This window comes from Chlorocebus sabaeus, chromosome 25 (assembly GCF_047675955.1).
Source record: "Chlorocebus sabaeus isolate Y175 chromosome 25, mChlSab1.0.hap1, whole genome shotgun sequence".
Taxonomy (NCBI): domain Eukaryota; kingdom Metazoa; phylum Chordata; class Mammalia; order Primates; family Cercopithecidae; genus Chlorocebus; species Chlorocebus sabaeus.
Window position 1 is genome coordinate 56,079,546 of NC_132928.1, and position 17,969 is coordinate 56,097,514.

The 17,969-nt window shown below is 38.2% G+C and overlaps 2 protein-coding genes and 1 long non-coding RNA gene across 3 annotated transcripts in view; 1 reads left to right on the plus strand and 2 right to left on the minus strand.

Moving 5' to 3' along the window:
• ANKRD45 (ankyrin repeat domain 45) overlaps window positions 1-17,969 on the plus strand; it is a 63,052-nt gene that overhangs the window by 20,306 nt on the left and 24,777 nt on the right. Inside the window, exon 3 of the mRNA XM_007989458.3 lies at window positions 3,814-3,981. Coding sequence (XP_007987649.2) covers window positions 3,814-3,981 — 168 coding nt within the window. The remainder of the gene's footprint in view (window positions 1-3,813; window positions 3,982-17,969) is intronic.
• LOC140710285 (uncharacterized) lies at window positions 7,696-13,228 on the minus strand. The gene is made up of 2 exons (XR_012091270.1): window positions 12,822-13,228; window positions 7,696-10,610 (listed from the first exon to the last, which is right to left on the minus strand). It is a non-coding gene; the product is annotated as an uncharacterized lncRNA (long non-coding RNA).
• TEX50 (testis expressed 50) lies at window positions 13,730-15,517 on the minus strand. The gene is made up of 2 exons (XM_007989457.3): window positions 15,010-15,517; window positions 13,730-14,032 (listed from the first exon to the last, which is right to left on the minus strand). Exons 1-2 carry the CDS (start codon window positions 15,331-15,333, stop codon window positions 13,823-13,825), a joined length of 534 nt encoding a protein of 177 aa, XP_007987648.1. The 5' UTR covers window positions 15,334-15,517; the 3' UTR covers window positions 13,730-13,822.

The following is a 17,969-nucleotide window of genomic DNA, read 5'->3' on the forward strand; positions in this document are numbered from 1 at the left end:
TAAAGATGTTCTGTGTTATCTCTTTTGATCAATGAGGAAGCTGAGGCTTAGAAAGGAAAAGGAACTTGTCCAAGCCTCACAGCTAGAGACTGACCTATAGTTTAAGTCCTGATTTGTCAGGACAAAATGCTTAGTTCCTATTACATGTTGCCTGTATTTGCAGACATAGGACCCACTGCAAATTGGCATGTGATACCTGCTCATGTGCTATGCAAAAATACTAAGATGCCTAACTATGATTTGTGCCACCCTCCCATAGCATAATATTGATGTAGATAAATGTCTACCCATTGTCCAATTCCCCCGTATGTATAGGTGTGGCTATGATATAGATAGGTTTTTTTTTTTATTATTATACTTTAAGTTCTAGGGTGCATGTCCACAACGTGCAGGTTTGTTACATAGGTATACATGTGCCATGTTGGTGTGCTGCACCCATTAACTTGTCATTTACATTAGGTATATCTCCTAATGCTATCTCTCTCCCTCTCCCCACCCCACAAAAGGCCCCAGTGTGTGATATTCCCCTTCCTGTGTCCAAGTGATCTCATCGTTCAATTCCCACCTATGAGTGAGAACATGCGGTGTTTGGTTTTCTGTCCTTGAGATAGTTTGCTGAGAATGATGGTTTCCAGCCGCATCCATGTCCCTACAAAGGACACAAACTCATCCTTTTTCATGGATGCATAGTATTCCATGGTGTATATGTGCCACATTTTCTTAATCCAGTCTGTCACTGATGGTCATTTGGGTTGGTTCCAAGTCTTTGCTATTGTGAATAGTGCTGCAATAAACATACGTGTGCATGTGTCTTTATAGCAGCATGATTTATAATCCTTTGGGTATATACCCAGTAATGGGATGGCTGGATCAAATGGTATTTCTAGTTCTAGATCCTTGAGGAATCGCCACACTGTTTTCCACAATGGTTGATATATACCTACTTTTTACCACACATAAAAATCAATTACAGGTGACTGTAAGACATGAATGTGTAAAGCAAAATATTTTAAACTTTCTAAAAAATAGAGGTGTATTGCTATGTTCTTGAGACATCACAGAGTATCTTGAGATGTAAAGAACCCAACCACTAAAGGAAAATATCTCTCTGTCAGTCTATCTATCTATCTATCTATCTATCTATCTATCTATCTATCTAAATTTTGAACTATGCCCAAAAGGTTTCATGAACTAAGTGACAAAATAAGCCACAAAGGATATATCTATGTAAAGACAGCCTACTAATTAATAGGCTTAGAATTCAACCCAATAGAAAAATAGGCAGAGGTTAGGAACATGCAATTTATGGGAGAGAAACTCTCATGGCCAATAAATAAATGAAAATATGTTTAACTTCACTATAAAAGCAAATGTAAACAATGGGCTACCATGACTCATCAGAGTCAGAAAAATTTAAATATTTGACAGTATTAAACATTGCTGAAGATGTAGGAAATGGGAATTCCATCACTCTGAGGAGGGAGTATAAATTGATGTAATCACTTTTGAGAACATTTATATCAAGTTGTTAATAGACATACCTGATGATCCTAATTTCCATTTCTAGAGATATGTCTTTGGGAAACTCTCATACATGCTTACAAGAAGACGTAAGTATAAAAATGATTATTCAAGCCTTGCTTATAACAGTTAATCACTGGAAATAAATAAAAGGAGAGTAGATAAATACATTATGGTATTTTCATACAATGGAATATTACACAATAATTAAAAGGAATGAATTATCTCTTTGGGTATTAAAATGGATAACTCTCAAAAATATTGAGGCAAAAATCAAGTTACAAAAGGATTCTGTAATAAATTGGTTAACAGCATGGATTTTACAGCCAGACTACCTGAGTTAAAACCCCAGCTTTCCATTAACTTGACTATATGACTTGGGCAAATTATATAACCTTTCTGTGCTATGGTTTCTTCATCTATAAAAATGAGGATAATAGTAATATTTTAAAAAACACTATATAAAGGAAAAGGAGAGACCCAAATCAGTACTTGGCAGTGTTCCCTAACACTATTCAAGGAGGGTTGTATTGTGACTGGTTGACATGAATATTGCCATCTTTTTGGTAGGTATTTTCCAATGTGTGGGAATAGGTGTATACTCTATTAAGACTTGATGATACACTCTAAAATATTCTGTTTCTTCATTCTGATTCTATGTCACCATGAAACCTTATTTAGAGAGGGGATTCCTAAGCTAAGTGTTGCAGGTGCTCCTGGTTTCTTCTTGCTGCTTATAGGAAAACACCAGAGGAAAAATAAATTAAGAAAAGGATAATTTGGGAAATTCCAAGCCTGTCCATATGGCAAAGACATGAAAAATTAAGATTCACTGTCAGAAAAGCATGCTTCAGAGAAAAAACCGAGCATATGACTCTACAACCTTCTGTTGACACGTTGGATCAAAAAGTTCAGAGTGGCTGGGTGCGGTGGTTCATGCCTGTAATCCTAGCACTTTGGGAGGCCAGGGAAAGACTGCTTAAGCCCAGGAGTTCCAGACCAGCCTGGGCAATATACTGAGACTCTGTCTCTACAAAATGTTTAAAAAATTATTGGCTGGGTGCGGTGGCTTATGCCTATAATCCCAGCACTTTGGGACGCTGAGGCGAGTGGATCATGAGATCAAGAGATCAAGAGCATCCTGGCCAACATGAGGAAACTCCATCTCTACTAAAAATACAAAAATTAGCTAGATGTGATGGGGCATGGCTGTAGTCCCAACTAATCCAGAGGCTGAGGCAGAATAGCTTGAACCCGGGACACATAGGTTGCAGTGAGCCGAGATCGTGCCACTGCATTCCAGCCTGGCAACAGAGAAAGACTCTTGTCTAAAAAAAAAAAAAAGATCTGGGCATGCTGGCATGAGCCTATGGTCCCAGCTACTCAGGAAGCTGAGGTGGGAAGATTGCTTGAGCCCAGGAGTTCGAGGCTGCAGTGAGCTATTCATGCCACTGCACTCTAAACTGGGCAACAGACAGAGACCCTGTCTGAAAAAATAGTTTAGAGAATTTAGACACAAGAGATTATGGGAATGACTGGGGTTATCCCTTTATCACACCAGGAAGCCTCTAGAAAGCTTAAGAGTATTGTCCCTCTGTGCAATAAAGTGAATTGCAGTAAAAAGAAGTATGTATGTCCTTGTGGGCAAGTTCTAACAATGATCTTTGATTTAATTTTTTAAAAATCAATCTGAAAAAAATTTAAAGATGCCTTCCATATCCTTCTTGTTTACAATTATACCTCATGGCAGTCACTTGAGAAAGTCTAAGAAATGACTTTCTAATTTGATGGGCCATAATTTTAGCTTTAATTAAAAGAATTTCCAAACCTAAGGTATACACAGTTTTAGTAATTTATATGATTGTGCTAACAATAATGCTAGAGTGGTTAGAGTTTGATAAAAATTCTTTACAATCACAGTCCAGTTGTGTTTAGAATAGATGACTGTTAGGGAGATTGCCATCTTCCTCTCATGATGTTGAAGAGCTCAGGCTTCAGATAGGCTATGTTGGCATCTTGCATCCGTCATTTACTGTTTGCCAGAGATGTTCCTTGGGGAAGTTTCTTACCCCACCTGGACTTTAGTTTCCTTGTCTATAAAATGAGAACTGTAGTAGTTCTGACATCATAGTGGTTTTATAAAACTAAATGAGTTTTCTATATGTAAGACAGAATAGTGCCTGGCCCATAGTAATTGTTCAATACTTGATCACCATTATGATCTTCCACTACGTAAATTAGCCTAAAACAGTGTTGTCTGTTTGATCTCACCATCTTCATTCCATTTGTTAGGGTATACACTCTTACACTGTGCTGCAGCCTGGGGTCGTTTGGAAACTTTGAAAGCACTCGTAGAACTGGATGTTGATATAGAAGCTTTGAACTTCCGGGAAGAAAGGGCTCGAGACGTTGCTGCTAGATATTCTCAGACTGAGTGTGTTGAATTCCTGGACTGGGCAGGTAAGCAAGCTCACAAGGGGTTAGCAAACTGACTGATGTGATGAGTTTTTCTCCTATGAGTTACAGGATATGTCACCTTTTTTCACAGTGTTTTATTTGTAGATACAACTGCAGTCATAGTTGACAATAATACATGAAATTTCCCCCTCTTTCTTTATTTTGCTATTGGCCATAAACATTGTATTTATTAGGAACTGTACATATTGGAAGCTTGTTGATTTACCAACTTCTGTCTCACCAATAATTTTCTATGAGAAAATAATTTCTATAAGAAGATTATTGTATGTTCAATATATATGTTCAAGGCCATTGTTTGAGAGACTCAGGCAAAATGGATCATTTCCTAAATGTTTAAAAAATAGCATATTTGAGTAATATATTTGATTCCTCAAATATAAAAGGTTGTAACAATAATTTTAGAAAGGCTTATTTAGGCTAAATTAATTTATAGTGCTAATAGTCAGAATAGTAGCTACCCTTATGGCATGGGGGAACTTCTGGGATGTGATGTTCTTTTTCTTAATCTGGTTGCTGGTACATGGGTATGTTTCTTTGAAAATTCATTGAGCTGTACACATAGGTTTTGTACTTTTCTGTTTGTAAGTTATACTTCAATACAAAGGTCAAAAAACAGTACTATTTTGTCTTTTGCTAATATTTTGCATATATACTTCCACAACCCTGTAAAATATAGCTTAAAGAAATTTCAGGAAGATGTACCTTTGTAACTAAGCTAGTGCTTATGAAGTTCACAGCATTTATTTTGCAAGGCTATCTGCATTTCTGTTTTTAGCAAGCATTTATTGAATATCCATTGTGAGTATACTATTGCTGTAGATACAACTGGTTGTTCCTGTCCTCTGGATATTTGTTAGGTGGGAGATTATAAGTTATGGACACATTCAACGATTATTTAAAAATATCAGAAAGACTGTGAATAAAGGTTAAAATTGGCAGAGCAGGTATTCTCTGCTACAGGGTGGTGGGAGAATAGGAAGTCAGAGCATGTTGGGCTTGAGCTGGGCCTTGAAGAATGGATGGGATTTGAATATGCAATATAAAGGGAAAGGGCATGAGCAAAATCTTAGAGCTGTGAGTGAAAGTGGCATGTTGGGGGATGGTGACAAGATTGCCTTATTGAGCAGTGGGTCATAGTTTCCACAGGTAGGCTATAACATAGGTAGAATAATAAAAGGGTTAAGTACATGTCCTCTTGAGATTGAGTTTAAATACTGGTGTCCCTACTTGAAACCTATGTGACCTTGGACAAGGTGCATAAATTCTCTATACCTCAGTTTCCTTCTCTGAAAAAGGGGCCAATAATATAGTTCCCACCTTTTGAGGATTACTGTGAAAATTAAATGAGATGATATAAAGCAGTTACCACAATACCTGGCATGTGGTCAGCACTTGAAAAATGCTGCTGCTTTTATTACACCGTACCCTTAAATGCTTGGCTAAGGTGTTTTTATTTTATTCTGGGAGCCACTGAAAGTTTTTATGTGGAACAGGAAGAGGATGAAAGTGATCTTGAGGAAGATTCAGCTGGTAGTGGTAAGGTGCATGTTCATCAATAGAATGAGAAAGGGACTAGAATAATTAGTATAAATAAGGAAATTAAAGGAAGGAAACACATTTGGGAAGAAAGAGATGAATTGTGCTTTGTAGATTATAATTAACTGTCCACTTGAACTGTTTTCTATAAGCAATCTTATGTCAATATCTTTTATTTTTATGATTAGATCTGTAAGTAAAATGAAAACACAAATAACAAATAATTCAATTGATCCCCCCATGATTAGTAATTTTAGGTGAAATTCACATTCCATAATTTTTCTTTTTTTTTTTGAGATGGAGTTTCGCTCTTGTTGCCCCAGTTGGAGTAAAATGGCATGATCTCGACTCACTGCAACCTCTGCCTTCTGGGTTCAAGTGATTTTCCTGCCTCAGCCTCCCAAGTAGCTGGTATTACAGGCATGCGCCACTATGCCTGGCTAATTTTTGTATTTTTTAGTAGAGACAGGGTTTCACCATGTTGGTCAGGCTGGTCTCGAACTCCTGACCTCATGATCCGCCCTCCTCAGCCTCCCAAAGTGCTGGGATTATAGGCATGAGCCACCATGCCCAGCCCACATTCCATAATTTAAAATCCATTTTTGAAAAATGACCCATAGTACTTAAAAATCACAATTCAAGGACAAAGTTTGCTGTAACTTTTCTGAGAAGTTTTTTGGGGCTTATGGGTGTGAGGTATTATTGGTTTCCTTCTTCATAATATCCATCTGTTTAATTTGGGTCCTTAGGTTCTTGGAGCAATTATACTTAATATGTCTTAGTGGTGAAAAGAAATGAAAACTATAAAAAGCAAACTAGTATTGTGTTTCCAGATTAATGATTAAATTAATATTGGAGTTTCATAGAAATGTAGCTGTGGAATGTCAGAAACGTAAATAACTCAATATAAAATTTAACATTTATATAATTCAGCCTTACTATTTGTTTAATTCAGTCTTATTCAGAATGGAGTTTCATAGTAATGTGGCTGTGGAATGTCAGAAACATAAATAACAGAAAATTTAACATTTATTTAATTCAGTCTTATCAAGAATGTACATCACTTATATTTCTTCTGGTGATTAGAGTAGGAATTACCTGGGGGGACTTAAAGGATTCAGAAATCCCTACCCCAAATAGTCTTCTCCATTCTACTGAAAAGTCCATTAGTAGAGATAAGATAAATTTCTTTGGGTTTTAGAGGTTTGGGGATTTTTTAAGTCTTCAATGGTTCACCATTAAAATAAATATAAATGTTCTTTTAGAGGGAATTAGCTAACTTTTCAGAACTCTGAAGGTATGAAACAAACATTTATAGAAATGTGAAGGTGGGGTTGTGCTAAGATGGAATGGAGGTAAAGGGAGTCTGGAAAGTGGAACAAAATAAACCTTTCATAATCCATAGTATCTCAAGCCAGGTACTATTCTTTTCCGCTACTTATAAAACTGTAAAGTTTATTACTGTTTCAAGGATTAGTTTTGAAAAGTTTTTTTCCTCTCTTATAATGATGGCAGATATGTTATAGATATATTTTTCTTGGATTTTTCAAGATATTTTAAGTCAAATCATCTGTCCCAGTCTTAGGCCTATCTCCTAGTTGTTCTTTGAAAAATATGGTAACCATAGTTTAAAAAATTGAATTGTCTTATCAACAAAAGCCTGAAATTAAAAAAAAGTTAATCTATAATTCATCATTTATTATACTGAAAATGAAAACATTTATACTTTAAAAATTAATATATTCTTTAATATTTCCATGCTATTTTAGCAATCTGAAGTAGGAAATTAAAAGTCTTTCTGTGGTTATAAAATTTTCTCAGGAAGGCTGGGTGCAGTGGCTCACGCCTGTAATCCCAGTACTTTGGGAAGCCAAAATGGGTGGATCACCTGAGGTCAGGAGTTCAAGACCAGCCTGGCCAAGATGGTGAAACCACATCTCTACCAAAAATACAAAAATTAGCTGGGCATGGTGGCAGGAGCCTGTAATCCTAGCCACTTGGGAGGCTGAGGCAGGAGAATTGCTTGAACCAGGGTGGCAGAGGTTGCAGTGAGCCGAGATGGAGCCACTGCACTCTGCCTAGGTGACAGAATGAGACTCTGTCTCAAAAAAAAAAAAAAAAAAAAAAAAAAAATCTCAGGAAAATAAGACAAATCACAGCTATTATTTATCAGAGATTTATTAAAACACTAAATTAAGCTTCTGTTATATACATTGGTTAATGATTAGTAATCTAACACATTGAAAATAACAAAATATTTAAACATGTAGCAGTGATAGTGTATGTTGGGAACAGGTGGTCGGAGTCACACAAATCAACACTGAGACAAAGGATCTCTTAGCAAGGCTAGTTTACTTTCTGCAGAAAGGGTGCTGCTCATTAGCAGTCTTGCCACATGGGCACACACGAACAAAAGAGACAGGGTCATTTATAACCTGGTGCGTCCATCCTACTGCTGTGTCTGGTTTCCACTGGCTGGAACAGGACCTCACATTCGGTACTCGACCTGACTGGCTAGCAACTTAGAACCTCCCAAAAGAGGCAAAGGCAGAGGAGAACAAAGGAAGAGAGGAAGTAACTTGCGGAATGCTGAGAGAGGCAAAAACACTTCCAAATAAGGAAAGAGGAACAGGCTATGACCTAATGCTTGCTTGGACCTGTTCAGGCAAGCCAGGGCAAATATCTAGGCTACAATGTGGAGCTAAGAACAGAGTATATTGATTTCTTTATTACAGCTAGCAGAATTTAAGAATATTAGCACAGGTCTTTGAGTAAATTTTGCTTCTAAGAGAGGTTACTATCTATTCTGAATTAGACTGAGAGGAATGTCCCTTTGAAGAGGAACTTCTATTTCATTTTCTACAATTCCCCCCTCTTTTATTTTATAATTCCTCTTTAAACTTGTTTAACATGTCTTGACTCAATTGCTCTGTTTGTCCTTTTAAGAGAAGTAATCATTCTGAATAGGCTGGAGGAAAGTTAGGAATTAGCTTTGTAAGAGTGGCAGAGACAAATTTTTGTATAAAACTTTGAAGGCAGGGAATAATACAACAGCCTGTGAGAATAAGTATACCAATAACAAGGGCTAATGAGGTGAGAATTGAAGTCAAAATCCCTTTCCATCCACTGAACCAATGTTCTATCTTTTAGAAAAAGGATCATCTAGTCCTTTTCGGCAAGTTCATCGGATAGGGCTGTTAATCCTTGCAGCATTCTTGTTATAGTTCCGTCAGGGGCAGTATTATTAGGAATAAAGGTACAACATTGAGTTTCAATCATGATGCAAACATCTCCCTTTTCTGCTAATATCATATCTAAGGCTATTCTATTTTTCCAGGCCATCTGGCTGGTAGGTCTTAGTTGCTCAGCTATCCCTTTGATGGAGTCCCTAATATGATTTACAAATCATTGATGATTGTAATATAGTTTATCCAGTCTACATTTTTATTTATAGATTTATAGTTAACCACCAGAACAATGTAGATTCAAATCCTGTAGCTATTTGATTCCATGCTTTAAACTTATCTGGCACTCCTCATGGGACCCCAATAACATCTATGTAAACCTGAGGATCAAAGGACTCATATAGAGTTTCCCTTGGCCTGCAGTGTCTTGTTTTTACTTTCTCAGATTGATGAAATGCCAGGGTGAAGGGGATAGTCAATTGGATTAGAGCACAAGTACTGCTTCAATTATAAGGCAGAGTATCCAGTGAAGGTCCTCCACAGTACCACCATACATCTGCTCGGGGACTGATGGGCAAGCTTCTGGATAGGCTTGAGTTCCTTGCATCTTTTTATGCTTCCAAGGAACACCAAATTCTCCCCCTCCTGTGCAAGGCATGAAGTAAACGTGGCATTTAGAGGTGGAAGCTGGATTGCCCTCCAGGCCTGACCCTCAGGATGTTGAACTTCAGGAAACAGCAGAGAGAGCTTGGTGTGATGGATTATCCCAAGCAGTGGGATTCTGGAAGAGAGCCACCATACAGTCCATGCCTGGTCAACGAGGAGACCATCTGAGTGGAAAGGGACAATCTGGGCCTCTGGTCTACCGTGTGCACAAGCGTAACAATCACTTTTATTTAAAGTGCAAACGGAATATTTAATCCATTTCAGCCAGGTATTTGCATCTTGATATCCTGTCTCAATAGCTAAGGTCTGTCTTAGATATTTCACTTTCACAATAGACACTCTAGTTTTATCATTAGGTGTTGGAGTAAGTGGTGTGGGATTTAAAAATGAGGATACTGAAGAAGGGGAAGATGGGGGAATAATGCGTATCTCAAAAGTGCTTAGGGGGTCTTTCCCATTTACATCAATCCCAATACCATAGAAGTGAACAAGGGCATGTTTAGAGTCAGTTAAGGTGGAGGTGGTGAGAGAGAGGTTACACCGATAAGGCTGACAGTTAGAAGGGGTAGTCCCTTTAGTGAAATAGATGAGGGGTTTTAGATTTGCACAAACCTCCTCTGTGGAAGTCTAACCTTGCTCCTGAGTAGTTCAAAGGACATAGTCCCAGCTACTACAAGGTTGCCAGGCTGTAGCAGCAGAGAATTGGTGTCTCAGCTGCAGGCAATCACAACTATGAGTGCTAGGAGTAACTGTGTCAGTTAAAGGGCTGGGGCATAAATATTTGTGTGAAAAGGCTAGCTGTCATTGATCCTTCACATCTCCACAAGGTATGACAGAGCAAGCATTAAAGGCAATGGTCTGAGGTGGGTCAGACTTAGTTATATTAATAACAAAGGACCTAATAACAGAATAAGGAGAGGAAAGGAAGCAATATAGAAGGTACATGAAAATTAAGCTTTCTTTAACTTTAACTTGGTAGGGCTCAATCCTGGTACAGCAACCCATGATTCTGATGAGGAAGATGCTTTCTTGACCTGAGTATGGTGAGTCCATCCTTTCTCAGCTGTGTGGACGGCAGTAGCGGTGATTAACAGCACCAGATAGGGGCCTTCCAAGCTGGGCTCGAGTTTTCCTTCCTTCTACCCTTTGATGAGAAGGTGGTCCCCGGGTTGGTGCTGGTGTTCTGGAAATTCTAGTGGTGGCTGGTGCTAAGAGACCTTTGACCTTAAGAGAAGAAAAGGTAGAGGAGAGACCAAGTATATAATTTCTGAGGAACTGATCCTTAGTTTTAAACGTAGGAACATCAGCTGAGGAATGTAAATAAGGCAATCCATATAACATTTCATATGGAGACAGGCCTGTATCCTTTCAGGGAGCTATCCTGATCCTCAGTAAGGCAATGGGAAGACATTCGGTCCACAGTAAACGAGTTTCTAGAACTAATTTGGTTAAGTGGTTCTTTAAGGTCTGATTCATCCTTTCTACCTTCCATGATGAAGATGGATGCCAAGGGATATGATACTCCCATCTAATGTTTAAAACCTGGGATAGCTTCTTAACGACATGGGCTGTGAGATGGGTTTCATTGTCCAAGTCCATATTCTCTATTAGCCTACATTTGGGTGCTATATTCTCAATTAATGCTTTAACTACATAATTAGCTGTTGCATTTGAAAAGGAGGTAGCTTCAGTCTAGTGAGTGAGATGATCTACTCTTACCAACAAATACTTTAGGCAACTGATTGGGGTCATTTCACTGCAGTTCATTTGAACACTTTGGAATGGCCTTAGTCCTGGATCCCTGCCCCTTGGAGGTGATTTCTTTATGACTTGTTTGTTGGTTTTCTTACATATTAGACAACTATTTGTAACTTGCTTGGCTAGGGTATGAATTCCTATACACCCATGAAGTCTGAGAACTGTGGTTAAGACCTGCCTTATGAGAGGTTTGGATAACATCTTCCTTTGATCTAGTAATACCCATTTTCCTTCTGTGTTCTCTTTAGCTTCTATTTTTATTAACTTTTCCTTTTTTAGTGGAAGAGAAGATGGGGACTGCAGTAGGGGAAGGAAGGCAAGGAATTAAGTGAAAGGTATTTTAGAAGAAACAGCAGCTTGTTTGGTTATCTGACCTGCAAGGTCATTTGGTTATTTCCCTGACTTGTGAAAGAAAAGTCCTTTATGCCCTGGGACATGTACAATAGCTATCTCTTCTGGCAACTGGAGATCATCTAGGACACGAACAATTAGTTCTTTTTGGACTAGATCTTGGCCTTTATTGTTAATAAGACCTTGCTCAGCCCAAATTTTTCTAACTGTATGTACCACTCCAAAGGCATACTTAGAATCAGTATAAACAGTTCCTTCTTTGTTCTGCAAATATTTCAAAGCTTGATTGAGTGCAAACAGGTCACAGGTTTGGGCAGACTAATTATTGGGCAGTCTTCCTTACTCTACTTCTTCAAGTGTTTCTCCATCAATTACTGAATACCAATTACTTTTTTCTACTTTGACTGTTTTGGAGGAACCATCCATAAACCAGTGCCACCCTGTTTTAAAAGGGGCCTCTCCTAGATCTGGCCTGACTTTTGTTTGGTAGTGAAATCTAGACACAAGTGTTTTTTAAATTTGGGTCTCCTGCCAAGAAACCTGCTGGGTTGAGCAAATTATCAGTAGTCAAGGTTAAATCATCTTTTTCTACTAAAATAGCCTTATATTTCAAGATTCTGGAGTCAGTAAGCCACCTTCCTGCTTTTGATTTAAAATAGCTCTAACTTGGTGGGGTATGCTTGCAGTTTATTTCCCACAAAGGTTAATTTTCTACTTTCTTCAACTAATACTGCTGTAGCCACAGCTCTTTATCTTCTCTTACTCGAAACATTTCCTCTCTTCAAGTTTTTGGGTGGTGCCTGACTAGAATAGGCCCCTTCCCTGGAGCTTTCAACCCCCCTTGCTCCTTGCTGGAGGTTTCTAGCACTCCTGGGTGCGGTGGCAGCGGCAACGGGGGAGAGGGGCTTGGCTCAACCTCTCCTACTAGAAGGTTCTTGCCCTCCCTTCCTTTGGAGGCTTGCCAAGGGCCTTTTCCCATGTTGAATCCTAGATAGGCCCAATTCTTTGTGCTAGGGATGTCTCGCCTATTCTTTTCCCGGGAAGGCTCAATCCCCCAGATCCTTCAGACTGGGGATACCTTGGCTCTCCCATCCTTAAAGGCTTGCAAAAGGCTCAATCTCTCATTCCAGAGATGTCTCGCCGATTCTCTTTCCCTGGGAGGTTAACCTTCCTCCTTTTCCCTTTTGGAGGTTCCTTACACCCTTCCTGTTTGTGTTCACGCACTCTGTCCAGCAACAGACTGGTAATCGTTCACACACACACACTCAGCTTCCAAAAGCTGACCACCAAGGACGTACTTTGCCACCCTCTTGCAGCTTTTCCTACCTTGGCCTGTGCATGGAGTCACCTGGTCACTGCAGTCCCACAAGCCTCTCTCTTTCCCCGCATTGCTGAGAATCCAACTATATTCCTTGCACCAGGTAAGTCCTGGCTCTCCTCCTGGGGCTGCTGCAATGGGCGGCAGGGCGCCTCCCCATGAGAGAGGACCAAAGACTGTCCCAGAGGGGAATGTTAATCCCCTATGGGCCACCAAATTGTTGGGAACAGGTGCTCAGTGTCACAAAAATCAACACTGAGACAAAGGATCTCTCAGCAAGGCTAGTTTACTTTCTGCAGAAAGGGTGCTGCTTGCTAGCAGTCTTGCCACACACGAAGAGACAGAGTCATTTATAACCTGATGTGTCCACCCTACTGCTGTGTCCAGTTTTCATTGGCTGGAATGGGACCTCACATTCTGTACTCGACCTGATTGGCTAGCAACTTAGAACTTCTCAAAAGAGGCAAAAGCAGAGGAGAACAAAGGAAGAGAGGAAGTAACTTGCGGAATGCTGAGAGAGGCAAAAACACTTCCAAATAAGGAAAGAGGAACAGGCTATGACCTAATGCTTGCTTGGACCTGTTTAGGCAAGCCAGGGCAAATATCTAGGCTAAAATGTGGGAGCTAAGAACAGAGTATATTGATTTCTTTATTACAGTTAGCAGAATTTAACAATATTAGCTCGGGTCTTTGAGTAAATTTTGCTTCTAAGAGAGGTTACTTTCTATTCTGAGTTAGACTTGGAGGAAAGTCCCTTTGAAGAGGAACCTCTATTTCATTTTCTACAGTATACAATTTATTCTCTAGTACTTTAGTAAGTCCGGGTTCTTTTTTAATTGAATGGAAGCAACATTTCAACCCAGGCTTCTTTGGAAAATTTTAGTAAAGATTGTGGCAAAAAATTTATAAAGGTTTATAAAGGTGTCCAAAGAACCATTTTTATCCTTAGATGATAGATTTCTTTTGTGATCTCTATATTTGACTAAGCTACATTTGCATATGCTTATATTTAGTGTCTTCTGGCTCCTTCTTCTTTACTCTTCTTCTTTAATTTGCAGTGCTTAATTTTCTTAGAGGAAGGATGGCAAGACCTGTGATCCCAGATCTTGTATATCGCTGATGCTGTGGTTGCCACTCTGTAGAGTGTTTTGTCAATGTTGTAGATGAATGGGCTTTCTAGATCATTACCAGGTTTTTCTAATGAGGCTTGGTTTTTCAGCTAAAAGGGGAAAAACAATATAGATTTTATCTACATAAAATAGTAGAGTTCAATACTATAGTAGAGTTAATAATACAGTTCAAATTAAATTTGTGTTCTAAATGTGTAAAGAAACTTTGTTAAAACAGCACACATCAATTATTTATACAAAAGGAAGGTTACTATAGAAGAAAGGTATAAATGCAGAGGAAATGTTATCTATATACCACATATATGATCCTTATCACCATCAGCAAATAATTAGCATGTCCTATGTTTAGGGTACTCTCTTGTGAGAAATTATTTGATTAGCAAAATGTATTCCTTTACTAAAGAATCTCAAGATATAATACCATAAAGTAACAGTCATTTTAAAAATAAGAAAACATTTATAAATATCTAATTCTTCTGAAGGTCAATGAGGTTTTGTTTTTTGATCAAAGAGCTTTTAAGGTTGCCTCTGACACTATGGTGTCATCTATTGGCAAAGTGGGAAATTATGTAATAGTTTAAAAACTCCTTTTCCCAGAAAGTTGTTTTAATATTAGCAATTAGTTTATAGCCCATATAAAAATTACATGACAACTTTTGTACTTAGATTTCTTAGATACATCTGGAAGAGTTCTAAGAGATCTCTTGTTACAGATCCTTTTATGGATGAGGCAACTGAGAAAGAGCAAATGACTTACCTAAGGACCCAGACAGATAACTTGATTTTCCATACATTCTCCGAATGGTAGCACACTACTTTTTTTGATGTGTTTTGTAACTTGAAGTAGAGGGGACTAGATGATTCTAAGGACCTTCTAATTCAATACACATTTGTTCAATACCTAGTATGAGCAAGACACTGTGCTAGACGCTGAGGATGAATGGGAAGTTGGGGGAAGGTTACAATGAGGAATAAAACACGGTAACCTCTCTCAAAGAAACTAGTAATATTATGTTCTAAACCCTTAGAGATTTTGTAACTATTACTACTTGTATCATGAATTCACCTTTTTTTGGTGTTTCTTCCATTTCATCCACAGGTAATGCACAGACAAAACAAATAAGATGAAAAAGAGAGCTTGTAATAAATTATAAATGAGATATAAACAACCCTGAAATATATCCATGTTAGCAAAGTCGCAGCATAGTTTATCCAGAAGATAAGGCAGACGGTGAGATGGAGAACCCTTAAATTTCCAATAATGTACTTCTTCTGGAAGAATCTCCCATCCAACCTTTGTCCAGATAGTTCCATCACAAATGCAGAAACTCTCCCCAAAGAAGCAGATAAGCAACAGAGAAAAAATCAGTGGTAGTCCTTGATTAGACATCCTTCTTTGTCAACTGAAAAAAAAGTAGCTAAAATTTAGCTATTTTAAAATAGCTAAATTAGCTAAATAATAAAATAAAATAGCTAAATTCCCTATGAAGGGAAGCAGAAAATACCATGAGCTATTAGCTAAAATGGTGCTTCAATAAAAGCACTTCATATAACCTTGCCAGTCAGCAAAATATGCCCAGCAAAGGATACACTGATGATCATTGTAACATTATCAGTCATAGTGACTCAGGGGTAAGTTCAGTGACGTCATAAAGAACCACATTGGAACTAAAAGGTGTCACCTGACCAATCACATTGAGTTTCTTAAAGATACTTTTTTGTTGTTGTTGTGTTGTTGTTTTGCCAGAATGGTTTCAACTTCTTCAATTTTCCTTAAAATGAACACTTTACTAATATTTTGTTAGCTAATAAATTCAACTAAGTCATATTAATAGAATCTTATGGAAATAATTTACTCATATCACCTCTAACCTTTCTTCTGAAGCACTGCAGTTTTACATTTACTTAAAAAATAACCTAGTATTTGCTTTTATTTTTTTGTTTGGGAATGTCCTTCCCTTCAAATAGTTCAACAAATATTGAGTGCCTATCCCTTATAATATATTCCTGTGGTGGTGATGTGGTCCTATCAGGTAGTGGGTAAGGGGTGAGGAAGGTGGCGTGGTATATGATGAAAAGATGGGACATAGACCTTGCCTTTAAGGAGTGTACAATCTAGAGGTAAAAGCAAAAACCAATGTAATAATTAAAATGATTCTGGTTTTATTATAAAAAATAAATATTATAAAAATAAATATAAAAAATTATAAGTAAATAAAATTATAAACACATTGTTGAGAGGGCAATGAGTTCCACTTGGGGGAATTAGGAAATTTTGCAGAAAAGATATGTGAGTGGGCTTTAAAGAATGAGTAGAATTTTTGTAGGTGGCAGTGTAGAGAGGCTGTCTAAGATTGGGGAAACATAGTAAGCAAAGACATTTTGTGTAAGCATTCATATAACAAATATTTGTTGAGTGCTGACTGTGTGCTAAACACTGTTTTAGGAGCTGAGAATACGTACACAGTGTAGCCCAAAACAGAATCATTAACCTTCATAGAGTTTACTTTCTAGTAGGGGGATACAGAAAATAATTGTATCTATCTAAATCTGTATGTCTGTATCTGTGGAGTGCTGTGGTGATATGATATATCATTGCAGTTTTGATTTGCATTTCTCTGGATGATCAGTGATGTTGAGCACCTTTTCATATACTGGTTGCTATTTTGTATGTCTTTTGAGAAATGTCTATTCACATCTTTTGCCCATTTAAAAAATAGGATTATTAGATTTTTTTTCCTATTGAGTTGTTAGAACTCCTTATATATTCTGGTTATTAATCCCTTGTCATATGGGTAGTTTTCTTCCATTCTGTGGGTTGTCTCTTCATTTTGTTGATTGTTTCCTTTGCTGTGCAGAAGCTTTTTAATGTCATAATCCCATTTGTTGATTTTTTTTTCTTTGGTTGCCTCTGCTTGTAGGGTATTACTGAAAAAATCTTTGCCCAGACCAGTATCCTGGAGAGTTTCCCTATTGGGAGAACCCGCTCCCAATAGTTAACGTGGGTTCTTTTCTATTTCCTAGGTGTCTCCGCTGGTTTGAGAAATAAAGGGAAAGAGTACAAGAGAGAAAAATTTTAAAGCTGGGTGTCCGGGGGAGACATCACACGTTGGCAGGTTCTGTGATGTTCCCCAAGCCATAAAACCAGCAAGTTTTTATTAGCGATTTTCAAAAGGGGAGGGAGTGCACCAATAGGGTGTGAGTCACAGAGATCACATACTTCACAAGGTAATAAAATATCATAAAGCAAGTGGAGGCAGGGCGAGATCATAGGACCACAGGATGGAGCGAAATTAAAATTGCTAATGAAGTTTCGGGCACGCATTGTCATTGATAACATCTTATCAGGAGACAGGGTTTGAGAGCAGACAACCTGTCTGATCAAAATTTATTAGGTGGGAATTTCCTCCTCCTAATAAGCCTGGGAGCACTACAGGAGACCGGGGCTTAGTTCATCCCTTCGGCTTCGACCATAAAAGGCAGCCGCCTTAAGGAGTCCGTTCATAGACCTACCGTCAGGGCGCATTCTCTTTCTCAGGGATGTTCCTTGCTGAGAAAAATAATTCAGCGATATTTCTCCTATTTGCATTTGAAAGAAGAGAAATATGGCTGTCTTCCACCTGTGCAGTCAGGCTCACCTGTGCAGTCAGGCTCCAAGTCTTATCTCCCTTGTTCCCTGAAGATTGCTGTTATCCTGTTCTTTTTTCAAGGTGCCCAGATTTCATACTGTTCAAACACACACGCTCTACAAACAATTTGTGCAGTTAACACAATCATCACAGGGTTCTGAGGCGACATATATCCTCCTCAGCTTATGAAGGAAATGACGGGATTAGGAGATTAAAGACAGGCATGGGAAATCACAAGGGTATTGATTGGGGAAGTGACAAATGTCCATGAAATCTTCACAATTTATGTTCAGAGATTGCGGTAAAGACAGGCGTAAGAAATTATAAAAGTATTAATTTGGGGAACTAATAAATGTCCATAAAATCTTCACAATTTAAGTTCTTCTGCCGTGGCTTC